Source organism: Daucus carota, chromosome 4 (assembly GCF_001625215.2).
Source record: "Daucus carota subsp. sativus chromosome 4, DH1 v3.0, whole genome shotgun sequence".
Lineage (NCBI taxonomy): Eukaryota > Viridiplantae > Streptophyta > Magnoliopsida > Apiales > Apiaceae > Daucus > Daucus carota.
In genome coordinates, this window is record NC_030384.2 from 46,320,404 (window position 1) to 46,338,573 (window position 18,170).

Below are 18,170 nucleotides of genomic sequence, written 5' to 3' on the forward strand. Positions count from 1 at the left end.
AGAGTCAATGGATGTGTGTTATTCCTAACTAATACTCCCTCCGTCCCAGTCAATAGTATACATTGGGGGACGGGGGCGCGGCATGGACTTTAATGCTTCAATATAGTATAGTTCTGTAGATTATTTTTAAAATTTTCATTTTCTGTATAAAAGTATAACATTTATATTTTTATACAAAAAAAGAAAATCTTAAAAATAAGTTGTAGAACTATGTTTTATAAGTGCTTTAAAAAGCGTGTCGAGCAATGAAAAAAAAACGTATACAATTGACTGGGACAGAGGGAGTATACTTTCTCGGCCACAGTTAACTTTATATATATTTTACCGACACGTATTTCAATATTTTTATAAAATATAATTTTATAATTTTTTTTATATGAAAAATGAGATGTTAAATATTTATTCAAGAAAATAATCTTAAAAAAAAAAAATTACAGATATATTTTACGAGACACCTGATGCATATAACTCCGGGACGGAGGGATAATGGTTTATGTGTTCAACATTGTCGAGTCCAATGGTTGAACCAAACACTCTTAAGATTAAGTAGCTGATGCGTGTTTTCTTACAAACTTGAGTGAGTGAAAGAGTATAAGAGCAAATTCAACAGTATCCTAGTTAAAACCCTAGATATAATATAAAAAATTATGTCCTAGTAGTTTAGGACATATTCTACTAATTTCAACTCCAACAATGTGCCTTATTTTCATTATATGTTTAATATTTTGTTATTAAAAGTTCACTTTCATCATTAAAAAATAATATTAAATAGAGAGAAAGAGAGTGTTGGTAAGAATTTATTATAAAATATGAGATAGGGCAAGGAGAGAGTGCCTCAAAAATAGGGCTTGATAGAGTTGTCCTAGTGATATAGAGCATCAAATTTTTTCATCAAATACTAGGGCTGAGCAAAAAACCGAATAAAAACCGATCCGAAACCGAAACCGGTAAAAACCGGTTAAAACCGAGCCGCAAATAACCGATCCGAAACCGAAACCGAAAATTAAAAAACCGAGCCGAGTTCATGGGTTCGGTTCCGGTTATTGGTTAAAACCGAACCGGAAAAAACCGAACCGAACCGATTATTTAAATAATAATAAAAATAAATAATATAAATTGTAGATTTACTCCAGATTTTAGCATAATTTGCATAAATATGAGGATTTTCTAGTTTTGCGGCAAATTTGAGGATTTTCTATTTTGCATCAATCCACTTATGTCTCTGTTTTGCAGCAATTCACTTATGCCGTATAGAGTTTTACAAGTCTGAAGTCAGTTTTAATAATTGGTTCAGTAGCCTTAAATAATTGGCTCATCTGCTTCTTTCAGTTTTCCGTAGCAAGCTGGGGAGTAAGGGTAATGAAATTCTCAAATTAAATCAGCTTAAATAAAAGAATGCAGTAGATAACTTTGCATTGGTCCAATTCTCTTCGACTGTTCACATTTTGATTACAACACTCTATGCTCTTTCTCAACATGCTTTTTTAGAAGATCTGTAGATTCAAAAGATTTTACTCTAAGCACAAAAGACATGCCTTCAGGCTTCAATCAGGCCATATCAGTATCTCCAAAAAAAAAAAACTCACTAATTAGTTACTGGCTAGTTACACATCCAGTGTCCACACAAGGAGATTACTATTTTGCATATACTCTTTCTCAAAGTTTACTAAGTTACAGTGTATAAAACTTGAACCTAGAATATACTCCTATTATTTGTGCTAAACGATCGACTCTTGTATTAATTATTATGTATGAATTGCGCGCATTAATTTATCTTGTTTGTATATTATTTTTATCGGTTTTGTAACCGAAACCGAGCCGATTATAACCGAACCGGGGTTTTTTAAACCGTAACCGAAACCGACTCCGAACCGGCGGTTGCGGTTATTGATTTTAAAAACCGAAGATATATGGTTCCGGTTCCGGTTTTATCCAAAAACCGAGCCGAACCGGCCCATGCTCTCCCCTATCAAATACCCTATAGGACACTAAATAGGGCAGCTGTTGGACTTGCTCTAAAGCCCTACCAGAATTGTAAGCTAGAAGCGGGTAAAGTAGAAGTATATTAGGTAGCATGCAATACCCATCGCCACCTACTCCTGGGAATAATAGGTGTAGGCCCATACATCATTGATCATTCCCCCGATTCGAACCCCCCTTATTTTTGAAATTTCGAAAACAAAGTGGAGCCAAGCGGACGCACTGTCGTTGTTCACTTTCAAATATCTTTTCAATTACTAATAATTTAAATAATGAATTTATATTCCCCCCAAAATCAAGGAAATGTAGGGTTTTGTAACTCCCATTCGTAAATTCAAATTAATGCTCACATCACATATACATTCACGCAGGTGATATGTTATGCTCCTGGCCTGAATTCTTAGCTCTCTTCTACCGATCTACTATGGGTTGTTTGTTTGGTTGCTTTCAGCTCAGAGACGATCGTCGCCGTCCGTCTCATCTCGTCTCGCAATCACACCCGTCGATTGCCGCTGTATGACTCTCTCTCTCTCTCTCTCTCCATGTCTCATTCGTGACTTAATAATGTCCGTGGATGTGTTATATGTGCAATTGTGTGTGTAATTTCAGGAGCCTGTGTTGAATCGAAGTCGTAAAAGGCTTGGAGCTCTGTTGCGAGGTAACTAGCTTGTGTAATGGAATTTGAGCTGATTAATTTGAGATATTCATCTTTAATTTTGTGATGCTGTGTTTTTTTTAGATTTGAGTGTTTTACTGTTGAATTTATAATGGTTGATAACTAATGTAAGTGTGTGTTTGCTTATTGAAGAGAATGATGGTTCTGAAGAGAGAGGTGGTTCTGTATACGATGAGAAGAAACTTGATGTTGCGAAGAGTGTTGAGCAGGATTTCGACGTTGAAGGACTCAGAGATGAGGTATCTTTCTGTCACGAGTCACGACTTATGCTAATGAAACTGTTTTGCTGTTGATTTTATTGATCGATAAAAGAGATGCAGAAGTCTTGGCTGCTGAGTGAAATTGAGTGAAATCGTTTCCACATGTTTCTATATATTCTTAGATGCAGTACTGAATTCTCTCCTATAATCTGGAAAATGATATTAAGGCTGTTCTCCCTTTTACTGAAATTGTCAAATAATTTTATTCAGAACATGAGAAATATCTGATGTTCAAGTACTGTGAATGCATACATATAGGTTATATGATTTATTCTAGCAATTCATACCCCAGATATGATAATGCCAGCTTCATTTTGTGTTTTATGAAACAAGAGCAGTGTTCAAGATTTGAAAGATTATATTGCTTAAATACCTTTGTATATTGCGGTGCGTTGACCAGTGATACCGTCACCTCATACATTTCTTTGGTTCTTTTGTGACTAGAAATTTCTTATTGTTTAAGTCACAAAACAGGTCCGACCTCATGTTATTTGGTATAAACTGTAACCTAACTTGCTGCTCTCCAGGTATTTAAACCAGTCCAATATTGGATGGGCGATTGTGTAATTTTAGCTATCTTTGGCTTGGACACATACAATGCACTAATATTTACTTAGAGGAATAATTGTAGTTTGATTTATTCACTTGTAATTGACTCGTCTGTACTCAAAAACATCCATTGCCAGGTTTTTTTTTATTTATTTAAAAAACAGTTAACACAATGTAAACAGTGACCCTTATATATTATTATAGTATATGTTGTATGTGTGACTATTGCTCTCCAAATTTAAGCGTCAGACCATTGTTTAGGATCTCATGAGCAGTTACTATTGCAATGTAGATATCTTAATGGTCTATTACTTTCTGCTATATTATCTATGTGCTTATATTGGCTGAATCGAGTGAACCATGCACTGAATGAAGTGACTAGTGCTCGAGCCTTACAATTTTCGAGGTTGAGTCAATTTAATCTTCAAACTCCAATTCAAAGAACATAAATGGCTGAATGTTATGTAAATTGGTTGTCACTTAAATTCAAAAGGTCTTGTCTTGTCATTCATAAGTATAAGGCGGATTCTGAAATCCTTTGCGAGTTTCTCAGATTTAATCTGAAACATTTGAATAAAAGGGATCATGTTAATCATTGTTTTCATAAAAAATGCAGGCCAAGTTCCTAAAAGCATGTGGTGCCTTACCTGCAACTCCTGCTGAGATTCGGAAATCAGAACAGTCACTCCCGAATCACGATTCAGAGGACTCTAAGTTTCATTCTTGGCTTCCTGATGCTTCCTTTCAGAAGCTGAATCTGGATATGCAATGTAATCAATCTCCTATGCCTGCAAACCGATATGATGGATGGGTGACTGGATCAGATTCTTTAGATTGTACTCCCAGCAGGTATACTAAGAAGACTTTCTTCACTCTTGAAGCGCTTGAAATTTTAATCCTTGACTGTTGTGTGATCTTGTTTTTCTGTAGTTGTATAACGAGTGGACAAAATCCAATGTGGGGTTCTGCTAGTACTAGTGATGCTACTGATACAGCTAACTCTGGCATGGGCATTCAGGTTCATGGTGATCAGACCACTTTCGATCAAAAAAGAAACAAGTCCATGCAGTTCCACTGCCATTCGGATGAGTCTTCAATTTCATCGAAAGGCTATTCTGAAGTTTCTTGCCCAAGCTTAAACCGATCAGAATTAGTTGGTACTGAAAGTTTATCAAGATCACCTTACCCAACCCCCTTGCAACTAAGTGATGATATGCAAACTCCTGGAACTGTTTTCCCTTCATATATACATGATATGGAAAATGGAAAAAATCCCAGGATAAGGTCTCAGTATGTCCACTCACTTTTGAACCCTGTTGAAAATTCTTCACAATGGAACATGCTTAAGGAAGAAGACTCTGAGTCCAGTCAACTGTCATCTAGCCTCACAGAATCACTAGAGCAAGGTGATAAAACAACTCATCAAGAAGTAGGAATGATGCCAGAATCTGTTGAGAAAGATACAAAGGTGGATGAAAGCTTATCTTCTTGGCTGAAACCAGTTAATAAAAATGGTAATAATCAGCGGACTGTATCCTTTGCTAGTGAAAAGGTTTATTATGGCAAAAACCTTGGAGACCGTCCTATCATTGGGATGGTTGCTGCCCACTGGAATGAAGAAGAACCTCCTCGTGTCGAACCAAAATGGTGGGATGGAAATGGAATCCCAAATTCTACTACCAAGTACAAAGAGGTACTGCATTATAGTGTTGCTTAAATCTTTTTTTTGCTTATCTTGAATGGTGCAACTGAAAATTAGTGAGTATGTTAACCTTTTTCCAGGATCAAAAAGTAAGTTGGCACGCGACACCTTTTGAAGAAAGATTAGAAAAGGCTTTGTCTGAAGAGTCTTCCATCACCCAGAGGTATGCCTTATTGCTTTCATCTATTTTATTCCTATTCACAAGCATTTTGATTCAGATTTAACAATACTTTTATAGGAAAACTCGTAGTGGGACGCCAGTAAAGTTCAATGAAAAGGAGGAGTGTGATACTGCTATATCTCAGATCAAATCTTCAACTCATTTCAACTCGGTGGTTTCATGCTAATGTATGAGTTTTATGTACCGTATCCGACCATTCTGCTGAATGACTTTTGTGATTTGGTTAATTCAGATCTTCTGCTCTGGATTTAGATTGCAGTGTGTGAACATTTATGATGATATTGTAACAAATTCTGAACTGTTTTGCTCGCTTGACGTTGCTGTTTCTGGAGCATGAACAATAGTACTTTCTACTGTAAATAAGTTAGAATTCATTGGGCTGGGAATCATTATTGCCTTTCAAATGATATATTCTTAAGATGGTTCTGTACAATCATTAAACGGTAATGTCTTTATCCCTAGCTATGTTTGTCAAACTTCAAATTTTATGTCAGCTACTCTATGTTTGTCAAACTTCAAATTTTATATCAGTTATTATTATATTTTATCCATGATAATTAAAAAATATAACCAATATTGCCCGAGATACATTTATAGATTATAGATTTTCATCTTAATCAATTAAACAATAGAGTTTGTTTTTCTTTTTTTGAGCCAAATATTACAGAAAATCGTTATTAATTACCCCTTCAGCCCTTCGATCCTATTTAAATGATTAAAAAATATATATATTTTTTGGTTGATTAACATTTGTGTTAGGCGGAGGAAGCAGTTGGATTTATGTAACTGTTAAAACTGAAAACCCAAATCTCAACCTGATTGTTTTTTCTTTTTGAAACCTGATTGTTTTTGTAATCCAAATCTCAACATGATTGTTTTCGTTAAATAGTACAGCCGTACAAAGATATTTGAATTTAAATTGGTCCAGTTAAATTGAGCAATTTTAATAAATAATTATGTATATTATATAATAAAAAATTTTAAAATTACAATATTGTTATAAAATATATTTAATTTATTTTAATATATATTTTTTATATTTAAAACTATAAAAAATATTCTTCATAATTGAAAATAGATCAATTTAATTATTAAAAAGTTTTTGTTAGATAATACTTTAAATCAAAATTTTAATGTATACATAGATGATAGAACCCACTGATCCGATTTGTAATGAATTTGAAATCAAAACTCAAAAGGGGTGAGGGTGCAATCGTAATTGCACAAGAAGACCTAGCAATATAAATATTCATTCGAGGCGAGGGGCTGGAGTCAAAGAGGGGGCTTTAATTTCAGCTGTGGAGAGAAGGGGAAGTCGAGAAACGAGGCTCGAAGCGACTCAAAAATACGATTAACAAATGTGGAGAAACTGCAAAAGCGTGATGAATTTGATTCAGATGAGCGTTTAGTAAATATAGTTTTCAATCTGAACGTTGTCTTGTTTTTGTTGCTCGCCTCCACGCTTCTTCCCCCAATTTCTCTTTAGTTGTTTAAGTGGCCTCCTCTGGACCTTGTGATGATGAGCTTTACTTTAGCCCTGAAGGTTCTCTCTAGTTTAATGATATATGGATAATTCTGATGGAGCACGAGCAAGTAGTGACTGCAATTAGAGCTGTAATTCGAGTCGGGCGGCTCGTGAGCTCGCCCGGCTCGAACTCGTTTAACTAGGCTCGATTCGGCTTGTTTGACTCGTTTAGTTAAACGAGCCGGCTCGACTCGACTCGTGCAATTAAACGAGCCGAGTTCGGATAGAGGTTTAAGCTCGATTAATTGTAACATTAAACGAGCCGCTCGCCCGACTCGCTAAAATCGGCTCGTTTAGCTAAACGAGCCGGCTCGACTTGACTTGTGAAATTAAACGAGTCGAGTTTGGACAAAGATTTAGGCTCGATCCGGCTCGATTAACTTCAACTCGAATTATGCCTGGCTCGAAACTCTGCTCGCTCGGCCCGCATTACAAACCTAATTCCAATTGATGTTTATGTAATTATGTTTCAGTAAAGTGCATCGGCTCCATCCCGCAGGGGTTTTCGGCCCACCTAAGTTGGGCTATGGGCTATTCTGCATGGGCTTATGCTGGACTTGATTCGGATTTTTATTTTATGTAATTTTCTTTCTTTTTTCTCGGTTGAGAAATGAGAATTGAGATGCACAAAAAATCATTGGGCCGGGTTTCAACCGAGTCATAAAATACCGGGTTTCTTAGTCAAAGACAGGGTTTAGGCTTTTACTTTTACTGACCGAGCTTGAATAGTTAAGCTTAAATGCTCAAAATAAATTGAACATCAAGATCTGATTGGATTTTATTGGGCCGAACCCGACCAAATTTATACAATATATGAGTACTGTAAAAAATCCACCCATTATAAAAAAAAAATTAAAAATAATCCTAAACCCGGGCCGAGCTTCAACCAGACCGGATTTTTCTCAAGCCGGGCTAGTCCGGAATTTCGGGACCAAACTTCTTTCTGGTTTTTAGTACTTCCCTGGTATTTCCAAGAAAAAATAAAATGGAATGCAACTGGTTAGATTTAAATTTAATAAATTAAGAAATATATCAGATTGTTCATTTAAATCATAAGTTTACGTAGAATCTTGTAGAATGGAAAATAAATTATTATTTTTTCAAAAAAATATTACAAAATATTGTAAAATTCCAACAAATATCAAAACAAAAGAATCTTTAAAAATATGTCATTTCGTAAAATAAAACTATTGTAAATTTTAAATATTATCAAATTTTAATTAATTTATAAAATTATAAATAATTATCAAATTTTAATTCCATGAACTAATCAACCCTTCTGGTTCTAATTTTTTTTTCTTCTGTTTGAACTCATAATAATCTGTCTGTTTGGGGAAATAAAAAGCCCATAAAATAAAAACTTATTTTTTTTAAGGAATCGTATATTTTTATAATCTTTTAGACTTAAATATTAGTGAGTTGTTTCTGTGAAAAAAATTAAAAACTTATTTTAAGAAAAAATAAACGAAAGTATTTTTTCTCATAAACAAGTCGTATGGACAATGGAGGTCAGCCAAACGGTCAGGTTATACCTTCCCTGCCTTTATATATGTACAGAAGCTGCAAATTGCAATAACATGCAAATGATGAACAATGAATCACAATCCGCGTAGCGTGTAGCCAAAAATTTATTTGACTATATACTTGAGTCCAAAAAACAGCTTGATTAACTAATATGCAGCTTAATTCTCTCACAATCTAACCCTAAATCATATGATGATTAGTGACAAATCTACTAATGGATTTGTTCGTCTCAACAACTATTTGCATATTTAAGTTTAAGCACATGGTGAGTAAATAAAAAGTCATGACCAAATTAAAGAATCATGTAAGAGTGCAATTAACCACTGATCTGATTAAGACATTTAGTTAATTAATTAGTTACTTGAGACTAGTAACATTGTTTTTCTATCTATATATAGACATCAGAAACATGCTGTTTTAAGTAGCAGAGAACCCTGAAACTGAGAAATTTATACGGCTAAGATGGAGCTCGAAGAAGGAGAGGTCCCAGTAAGTCCGAGTGGTCAATACTTGAACAGCGATACGTTATCATTCACCATTCTGGCAGTTCTGGAATTCGAAGTTCCAGTTGATAACTTAAACATTATTCAGTTGATTAAGGATATGTTCATCTCCACTAACCCCCGGTTTTCTTCTATTATGGTATGCTACTTGCTGTATTTGAACACTTGTAGTAAGGGTCCCCAGCACGTGATTGCTGGGGATGTTTTAACTTTTAAGCATTCTATTATTTTCCGGTCTTTTGATGAGTATCCGATGTCAGGATTATAACAATTTTTAACACATTCAGTGTTTTTTAATCACTGGACGGGATAAAATGACCCCGTCCCGCGGTTAAAAAGCGTTGGACGAGTCTCCATTCAACAATTAAAAAGCACTAAACATGTTTAAAAATATGTTGGATATTCATCTAACTGCTAAAAAACAATAGGCCGTTCAAAATGTCCCCCAGCAATCATGAGAATAATAGCAAACTTATTTTGAAGACTGTATATACATTTACTGTCTTGCTGATCTGAGAACAGATTGGAGGAAGAAATGAAGTGAAACGATGGAAACCTGTTCAAGTACAAGTGGAAGATCATGTCAAGACCCCGGAATTTCCCCCAGGAGAATCACCAGAAGTCTATGACAAGTGTTTCGAAGAATATATGTCAGATTTGGCGATGGATCCGCTTCCTCAAACCCGACCACTATGGGAAGTTCATGTGATAAAGAATGAAACAAGCAATGCAGCTGGAACCGTGATTCTCAAACTGCATCATGCACTTGGGGATGGTTATACTTTGATTGGACTTCTTATCTCTACTTTTAAGAAAGCGGATGATCCTTCCCTTCCTCTCACATTTCCTTCGCTTCGTTCCAGCTCCAAGCTGAATGGTAATTCCAGTAGTATTTTCAGGGTTGTTCCTCGAATTTTACAGGGGATTATCAACACTATTACTGACTTTGGAACCAGCATTCTGAAGAAGGAAGATGACCGGTCTCCAATTCGGTCAGCGAATGAAGGGGTGGAGATAGGGCCAAGAAACACAACCACTATTACATTTTCACTTGACACAATCAAACAAATAAAGAGCAGGCTGAATGTGGTAAGACTCTACATACTGCATGATGCTTATTTTCATTACAAGCTGCTACTTTTATGTACGCAGGTAGTTTATTCATATCGTTTTTCTTGGTGATGTGTGAACAGACGGTGAATGATGTAATAACGGGGATAATCTTATACGGGAGTAGAATGTACATGGAAGAAGAAAGCTTTGAGTCAAGAAATGCAAATTCCTCAGCTCTGGTAGTATTCAACACCAGGAACATAGGTCGTTACAAGTCGGTTGATGAAATGGTGAAGCCTAACGCTAATAAACTTTGGGGAAATCAATTCACACTAAGCCATGTACCTATTCCAAAACTAAGTCACATCGGAAACTCTTCAAATCCTCTCGAATTCATAAGGGAAGTACACAAAACAATGGACAGAAAAAAGAAATCATCAGCTGTTTATATGACCGCCAGCTTAATAGAGTGTGTCAGAAAATTCAGAGGCCCTGAGGTACATAATATTATATTGCAAAAAAACAAAAAATTACATGCTATGAGATTTCACAAGACATATATGTGTCCAGTGTTAAAATTCTCTCTCTCTGTGTGTGTGTGTTCCTGATCAGGTTGCAGCTAAGCTTATTCACGGCACACTGAAGGATTCAAGTGTAGCCCTTTCAAATCTAATTGGACCAGTGGAACAAATGGCTTTACAAAATCATCCTGTTAAAGGCTTTTACTTCACAGTGGCTGGTGTTCCTGTGGTAACTTGCTTATACTCTTCTCAAATGAGTAATAAAGATAATAATTCCTATAAGGAACTATTCATCCTAAAAGATATAAAATTATTAGAAGAATCTATTAAGAAATGTTAAATACACTAACACATTGATGGGATTGCAGAGCACTGGTATTGCGGTTGTTAGTTATATGGGGAAGCTAAGGGTTGCCATTACATCGGAGAAAGGCTACATCGATGCAGATAAATTCAAGTCTAGCATTCTGAAGGCTTTCAATATCGTTTGTAAAATTACTGCTGATGTCTAAATCTGTTTCAGTGAAATTCATATATTAAGAATGGTTTATAGCAATATCAGTAGTGACAAAAGAACTTTGTTCATCAGCTAATGCGCTATTTGTGTTTATACAGTACGAATACAATTTCTCTTTCGCAGGGAGTCAGTCTCAAATATTCCCTTTTATTCTATATGAGTTTACATCCATACAAATAACTAAATAAGCACTCCCATTCCATTTGACAATATGGAGGCAAAGTTTTCTCTATAACTCTATCAGTAGCAGGCTGGCAGCTATATTGTTATTTTCTTAGGGCCAAGCCATTTAGATGTACTATAGATGTTATGAAAGTTACAAAAAAAATGTAATGTCCCTCGTTTCCTAATCTTTAGCACAAGCAGATTAATAGACATTTTACAACGAAAAAATTTGAATGGAAACAAGAATACTGGATCTCACATTATACATACTGCAAGTAGTTGTTTTGGTGCCTTCATATATAGCAAAATAAAGTACAGAGTAATAGTATGTTAAATATTCATGAAACATATTTAGAAAAATTCAAGATGTATACATTTCTCATAACGATAATATCTTCTTACTCTCAAATCAGTGAAAAAAAAGAAAAACATACATGGCTCAGCAGTTGTAGTTCCTGTGAAACTGGATGATAATGCCCATACAACATAGGATACACCTGCTCAAAAAAAATAAAATAAATATTAATGTGGTAGTAGAACATCTATACAAGAATTTCATACATTCACAAAACCCTAACCTTCTTTCCTGGTACTTGTAAGACGTTCTAATATGTCTGATAAGATTTAAGGCTGGTCATAAGAACTTGAATCCTGCTCAAGATGGGAACTATCTTGCTGTCTAACTACAGGTATATCCAAGCTGCTAACTTCAGTGTCCAGAGAAACTTCCCTCACATCAGCTATTCTTGCATCTGTTGCTTGAATATCACTCCATTCACCATCTCCAATTGGCTGGATATTGTTTTGGTCCACATTAGGGTGGACTAAACTCTCACCAGAAACAGAAGTTGCCCTAGAAACACTTAAACATGCCTTGTCGACATTCTCCTCTGAAGGATCAACATGTTTCATTAGTGGTTCACTGCTATTAATATTGGAGCAAGATTCAGCCTTTTCTTCAAATATTTGCCTGGTATCCTCATGTTGCCTGCTTACAAGGAAAAAAAACATATAAGAATGTATCTGCGTAAATTACATTACTATATTGATTAGTGAAATTAACAGATACAGCAATAAGTAAAACAGAATAGTTGAGCAAAATGTACAAAAATGCATCATTCAACAAGATAGTCTGCAAGTCCGAATCTAAGATAAAGTAAACAATAGAGATTCCTTATATCTTGATAAATTTCTTACAACTTTTCATGTCATAAGATAATATCTCTGGAATAATATGAAATACGGGGGCTTCAAAATGTAAGGGAAATAATATATGAAACTGAATCATCCTGGTCACCGACCTGCATCTACTCTAGAAAGGGTCAAGAGCTGTTATTCGAAACTGAACAACCGCTGGATATCAATATTATATACTGCATTTCGTTCTCACTTCCAGAAAACTGATACCTATACTTCCCATAGAAGCGAATACCTTAGCTCTTCTATTTTAGGAAATATAAAATCCACTCTCAAACTACCTTTGAAGCTGCGTCTGTAACATATTCACATATCCCAATAGCTCTTGCTTCTCATTGACAGCAGCTTCATCTTTCTGAGTAGCCTCCTTCATCCTAGCTTCAGCATCTGCAATAGTAACTCTGACCTTCTCCTCAGCTCGAACAACCGCTCCTTCTAGTATCACTACTCGATCTCTAGCTTTTGCAAGTTCAGACCGCCATAAATGTGCCTCCTGATTGGCTGAGTCTCTCTGCTTTACTAGTTGATCTTTCTCTTTAGTTAGGACCATAACCTTTTCATCGGACTCCCTGAGCTACAGTCTCAGTGGCAGAATAAACAATATCAAAAAATATAATAACCTTAGAAAAGATAGTTAAATCACAGAGAAATATTCAAGGGAGAAAAATAACTAGTACCTTTGACAGAGTTGACTTCAACTGCTTTCCTAAATCTTCTTTCACGCGCTCAACTTCTGCGAGTGCAATTCTCCTTTGATGATCCATGGTATGAGCTGCAGATGCTGCAGCCTCAGCAGCTACTGCAGTTTCAGATAGTTTCTCTGCCAACTCTTTTACTATTGAATCTCTAGCACGAAGGTCTCTTGCCAATTTTTGCAGCTCTTCATCCTTCACTCTCAGTGTCTCCTGCAGAAGTAATTGTATGTAGATGGATTACTGTCACTGTGCAAGTTAATGAATGTTTATTTTTGTAGAAAGTACAAACAGAAAGTTATGAATAATTACGCAGTTGAATTAGAAAAAAAACAATTACATACTTGGAGGACTGAAAATGACCTAACAGTTGAGCTTAAAGACAGTGTAATTCAATCAATAAACTAATTTCAGTAGAGGGGGAAAAAAGGCCATATGTAACGATTCCAAGACCCTATAAGCCTATAACTGAAAGTACATGCATTAGAATTTAAAATCTAACTAGTAGCTCAACTTTGTGTAATTTTTTAATATTATACGAGAATCTTACTGCTTATTAGTCACGTAGCTTTGTAAGCCGTAGATACCTAATTTCTCATTACTAAAGTTCTGGGCCTCCTCAAAATATTACGATGATAAAGGGAAAAAGTTATACTGTCAAACTGTTTTGTAGATGTATACGTCTTGCATCAAACAGTTTGGCAAGCAGTTGTATCTTTACCTTTAGGAAATAATCAATATGTACAACTATTCCCACCTAAATGATGACTAGATCAAATCCCAATATATACACATCGAAATAGGTCTTCTCAACTTCATTCTAGTGACACGGACTCGCTAAATTCTAATATCCACAGAAAAAATGTACTTATATATGAACTAGTACTCAACTAATGATATGGTGAATTCAGGACAAATGAAGAATCTTAACGAAAATCTGTTATTATTAAGCACATACAAAACCAGACCTTCATAATTGTGAGATCATCCATAGGACTGTCAGGTGCTTTATTCATCACAGCTCCAAGAGCAGTCCTCATTGTGATCTTCATAGCAGCTTCAATTTCCTTTGAACTTTCCAGTGCAGTTGAATTAGCAGCAGCAACAACAGTAGCAACCATTCCGAGTTTAGTGGATCCATTTCCACTTAAGGAATTGACAGCTTCTTTATGGGCTTTTAAAACCAACTGGGTTGCTCTAGTGTATGCAAAAGCAATAATCAGAGAGAGTATCAAACATTCAAACATAACACATTATTCGATGATTACAAGAGCAAAAAATAAAGAGTAATACATGCTAACGAACAAAGTTCATTATACATCACATATTCACTATAAAAAATGTAAGCACACATGTGTGCCCAATGAAGTTCGAACGTGCAAGTCATGTTTTCTGTATCTTTTAAATGCCTCAAGACCTGCAGCAGTTATACGACAACAACTGTACCCTTGACAACAAACTTTTAGATTTTGAGGCTCTTACATCTATTTATGGACATATGAGACATTACATGGAGCACACATGCACACAAACACATACATGTACAGTCGTACTCGTACACAGAGACAACACAGGTCACCGCAAAAATACATAAATATAATTAAGAAAAGGAATATACCATACTAACTGCGACATTCTCTCATTCAAAAGGAAACATTTAGATTAAAAATTGAAAATAAGAATTGTGGGAACTTTAAAAAGGCTATTTGACTGATAAGAAAATAATTACCGAAGTAATATGTACATGATAGTAGAGTATACAAGGAAACATAAAAATCAATAAAATTTGTTTTAGTGCATATTAACGAAGACGATTTTTGTATATTCGTCACCTGAAATCCAACACTTTACGGTAGATGTAAGATAATTGAGAGTAATGCACAGGAAAAAAACAAAAAATCATCACCAAGGTAAATTGAAGTATTTATCCATATCTACATGAGTAAATATTAGCCGTCTGTATACTCACTGTAAAGTAGACACCCAAGCTCTTGCTGCACCAGGAGTTTCTGCACTGAGGAAATAATCTTTCTTTTGTGGTGTCCCAATATCTAAGCAGTTAGTGTAAAGGATCAACTGAATAATCACAGACTAACATGTACAACGAAATGACAAGATTTATGTAGAGAATACAGATTCAAGCTATAATTTATTTGTCTTGTTACAATCTGCCAAGAACAGCAGGTGCAAAATTGAGTACTGAAAAATGGATACATATACAACAGCCGTCATACTTGGGTAAACCACTGGGTAATAAGAAACAGATCAGATTAATACAAAACCTCAATGTTAGATGCTCAAAAAGTTGTGCCAAATTACTAAACTACAGTCTTACTGGAAGTTTACGGGTGATATTGATATTGTGCTATTCGCATCAAAGTTTATGGTTCCCTTAACAGTTGGATCATTTCTCCTCACCCTGGAAGGATTTACAAAATAAATATCACATTTCGGGGTAAAATTTAACAAACCAATCTAAATAATGCAAGACCTCTTACTTGTATTCCATCTTCCCAGTTGTTGGGTCCAGGATCACCCACCTTTCATTCCATTTTCGTAGCTATATACATGAATTCAAAAATTAGGCTGTAAAACTGATAAAATCTCAAATAATTTAAGACCAGTATTGAAGCTCTAAGCACATGAATTACACAGGTTATATATTCTCAAAGACTTCTAACTTCGTCAATCAGAATCCATCTTTAAATGGTGTAGTAATATACTAAATCTAAGACCTTAGATGTTTTACAGGGTTGCTTCCTGGTAAAACTAATGTCTACAATATATCCCTAGTGGTCTGTAAGCTACTCTTATTCTAGTCATTCATGCATGCATGAATTAATGAGTTTTTTATTGAACTGGTACTAGTTTACATACACAAAATTCGAGAGATATGATCGCGTTGCCAGATTTCCCTCATATTGGTGTTTTAGATTATGTAGTAGCAGCATTATTAGCAAAAGAACAATGTTCAACCATATTCACTATTAAAGGGAACATGATACATCCAGATTCCAGATACACAAGGTAGCCAGGACGGTTACCCTATCCTATATAAACCAAGATCCTCAAGATCCTCTCCAATTGTATATCACAGATAATTAGTGAATCACATAATTACAAAATATTAACATGCCCAAACCCCAGCTACAATATCCTCCAAAAAAGGTTCAAGAAACCACATTAGATAGAACCTCCAAGCCTCATCACCAAGTATACAGAACAAAGATGAACATAAATCCTTCTTTTTCAACCAGTTTAAGGCAAATTGATCTTAAGCAGTTAAGACTAATGCACATATACAAAGAGTGTTCCAACTTTCACTTACCCGTGCAATTAATTACATAGACATGATCCGGAAACAATAACTAAAATATCACAAATATTTCATGGAAATAACAAGTGTATGGTGTAAACATATTCAGGGTGAGTAGTTATCAAACACATGGTACTACCAATTCCATTGCAACTCGTTAGTACATTAACTAACACTGCCAAAAACAAGCACATCAATCAACTACATGTGATCAATATCGAATTCATACATCTAATAAAAAAACCGATACTAAACCCTCTTTCAGCTAGGGCTTACACCAACAGTCCACAGGAAAAGCTTCAAGACCCGAATTCGATTAATTATCGGTTTTTCTATCACCCCCTTGTATTTATTTCTCGAAACAGATAAGAAATCAAATAAATCAAGAGGAAAAACATGAAACTAAAAAGCTGAATTGAATGAGCAAAGAGTAAAAGTTACCGTCTCAGATCGTTTAAGAAGAGGACCCTGTAAAAGATTTTTACCGGACCCAGATGCCAATTGCTTTTTGATCTTGTCCAAGCTCACTTGTGTATCTCCTTCACTCTGCAAATTCATAATCAAATATTTCAATTAAGCTTACAGATTAATAAAATAAATAATATTAACAATAATACTGTGATCAATTGAAAGAATCTAGTAGTCTTGACATAAGTGTGTGTGCGCTCGCGCGCGTGTGGATAGTGTAACTATACTCACGAGATGAGTTCCGTTTGTTGCCATGGACGATGATCACCGAAGCTGTGTCGGAATACGATGTTTGGTGCGAGGTGACTTTTATTGTTTCTTAATTTGGGACGTTATAACACTCTGTGTTCGTATATGTTAGCTACTTGGATTGCTATATTCCCTTGTTTGTCAATTATATTGGGCCTGACCCAGATAGATACTGAAAGGCCTGATACCCTCCTTGCCTCATTCAAGGCCGGCCCAAGTAACAGGTACAGCTAAAACCGGCTAATCTTACATTAATTTATTTCCGGAAAAGTACATAAAATTATAAAACATTTATATTCTTTTAATATAATAAAAGCTTATTTTAAAATAGAAGTTGCCAAACTGGACAGTATCTGAGTATCCTGTAATGACAACAAAAACTAAAAAATTTAAAAATTATTGGGACGGTTTAATTTAAGTTATTTGTTATTTAAAAAAAGTGATTTATAAATGATAAGTAAATTATGATTTATAAAATATTAAAGTATTTGAATAATATGTCTGGTAAATTATTTAAATGTTTATATTAATTTACATTTAAGTTACTTGAATGTTTATGATTTAAATTTACAAATTAATAATATTTTTAGTTAGAATTTTGTAATACAAAGAGCAAGTCAAGCAGCCGAAGACACGGGATAATCCCTTTCATGAAATTGAAAAAAATTAGGTGCAACAAAATTGGAGTAAAGTTTCAATTTTCAGTGCCAAACATTTGACTTTAACGAGTCAACTTAATTTATGTTCAACATTCCAAATATATGAATGTTTAGGGTCTTGGCATATTTCCAAAAGCTTCGTCGAAATTAGAGTTCGGTACAAGATTAATACAAACTCAAATAAAATTTGAATTATCAAATCTAATTTTTAACTTCTTATTAATATTAATTTATAGATGTTAAGAACATCTCTATTGATAAAAATGATTAGTTAAATTACGTATGTAAAATTTATCACATATATATAATATTATATTTCAAAGATACAGGTTATTAGATGGTCTATATTTTAAATATATTATTTATTTATTTTTTTTAAAATAAGTCAATTATTTTTTTGACCTGTTTTTCAATAATGAGACAATTATACATT

General features: G+C 34.7%; 3 protein-coding genes across 3 annotated transcripts; 2 read left to right on the top strand and 1 right to left on the bottom strand.

Moving 5' to 3' along the window:
* Positions 1 to 2,224: 2,224 nt before the first annotated feature.
* LOC108216363 (protein JASON) lies at positions 2,225 to 5,809 on the top strand. Its single transcript, XM_017389116.2, has 7 exons — positions 2,225 to 2,494; positions 2,590 to 2,638; positions 2,789 to 2,895; positions 4,082 to 4,314; positions 4,396 to 5,158; positions 5,248 to 5,330; positions 5,406 to 5,809. Exons 1-7 carry the CDS (start codon positions 2,357 to 2,359, stop codon positions 5,512 to 5,514), a joined length of 1,482 nt encoding a protein of 493 aa, XP_017244605.1. The 5' UTR covers positions 2,225 to 2,356; the 3' UTR covers positions 5,515 to 5,809.
* Positions 5,810 to 8,802: 2,993 nt separating this feature from the next.
* On the top strand, positions 8,803 to 11,146 carry LOC108219000 (wax ester synthase/diacylglycerol acyltransferase 4). The gene is made up of 5 exons (XM_017392223.2): positions 8,803 to 9,039; positions 9,423 to 9,989; positions 10,094 to 10,450; positions 10,566 to 10,703; positions 10,843 to 11,146. Exons 1-5 carry the CDS (start codon positions 8,860 to 8,862, stop codon positions 10,984 to 10,986), a joined length of 1,386 nt encoding a protein of 461 aa, XP_017247712.1. The 5' UTR covers positions 8,803 to 8,859; the 3' UTR covers positions 10,987 to 11,146.
* Positions 11,147 to 11,423: 277 nt separating this feature from the next.
* Positions 11,424 to 17,197, bottom strand: LOC108218999 (uncharacterized). Its single transcript, XM_017392222.2, has 11 exons — positions 17,061 to 17,197; positions 16,803 to 16,907; positions 15,544 to 15,605; positions 15,381 to 15,464; positions 15,260 to 15,291; positions 15,015 to 15,096; positions 14,014 to 14,242; positions 13,031 to 13,258; positions 12,635 to 12,927; positions 11,735 to 12,144; positions 11,424 to 11,653 (listed from the first exon to the last, which is right to left on the bottom strand). Exons 1-10 carry the CDS (start codon positions 17,082 to 17,084, stop codon positions 11,781 to 11,783), a joined length of 1,503 nt encoding a protein of 500 aa, XP_017247711.1. The 5' UTR covers positions 17,085 to 17,197; the 3' UTR covers positions 11,424 to 11,653; positions 11,735 to 11,780.
* Between the last annotated feature and the right edge of the window lie 973 nt (positions 17,198 to 18,170).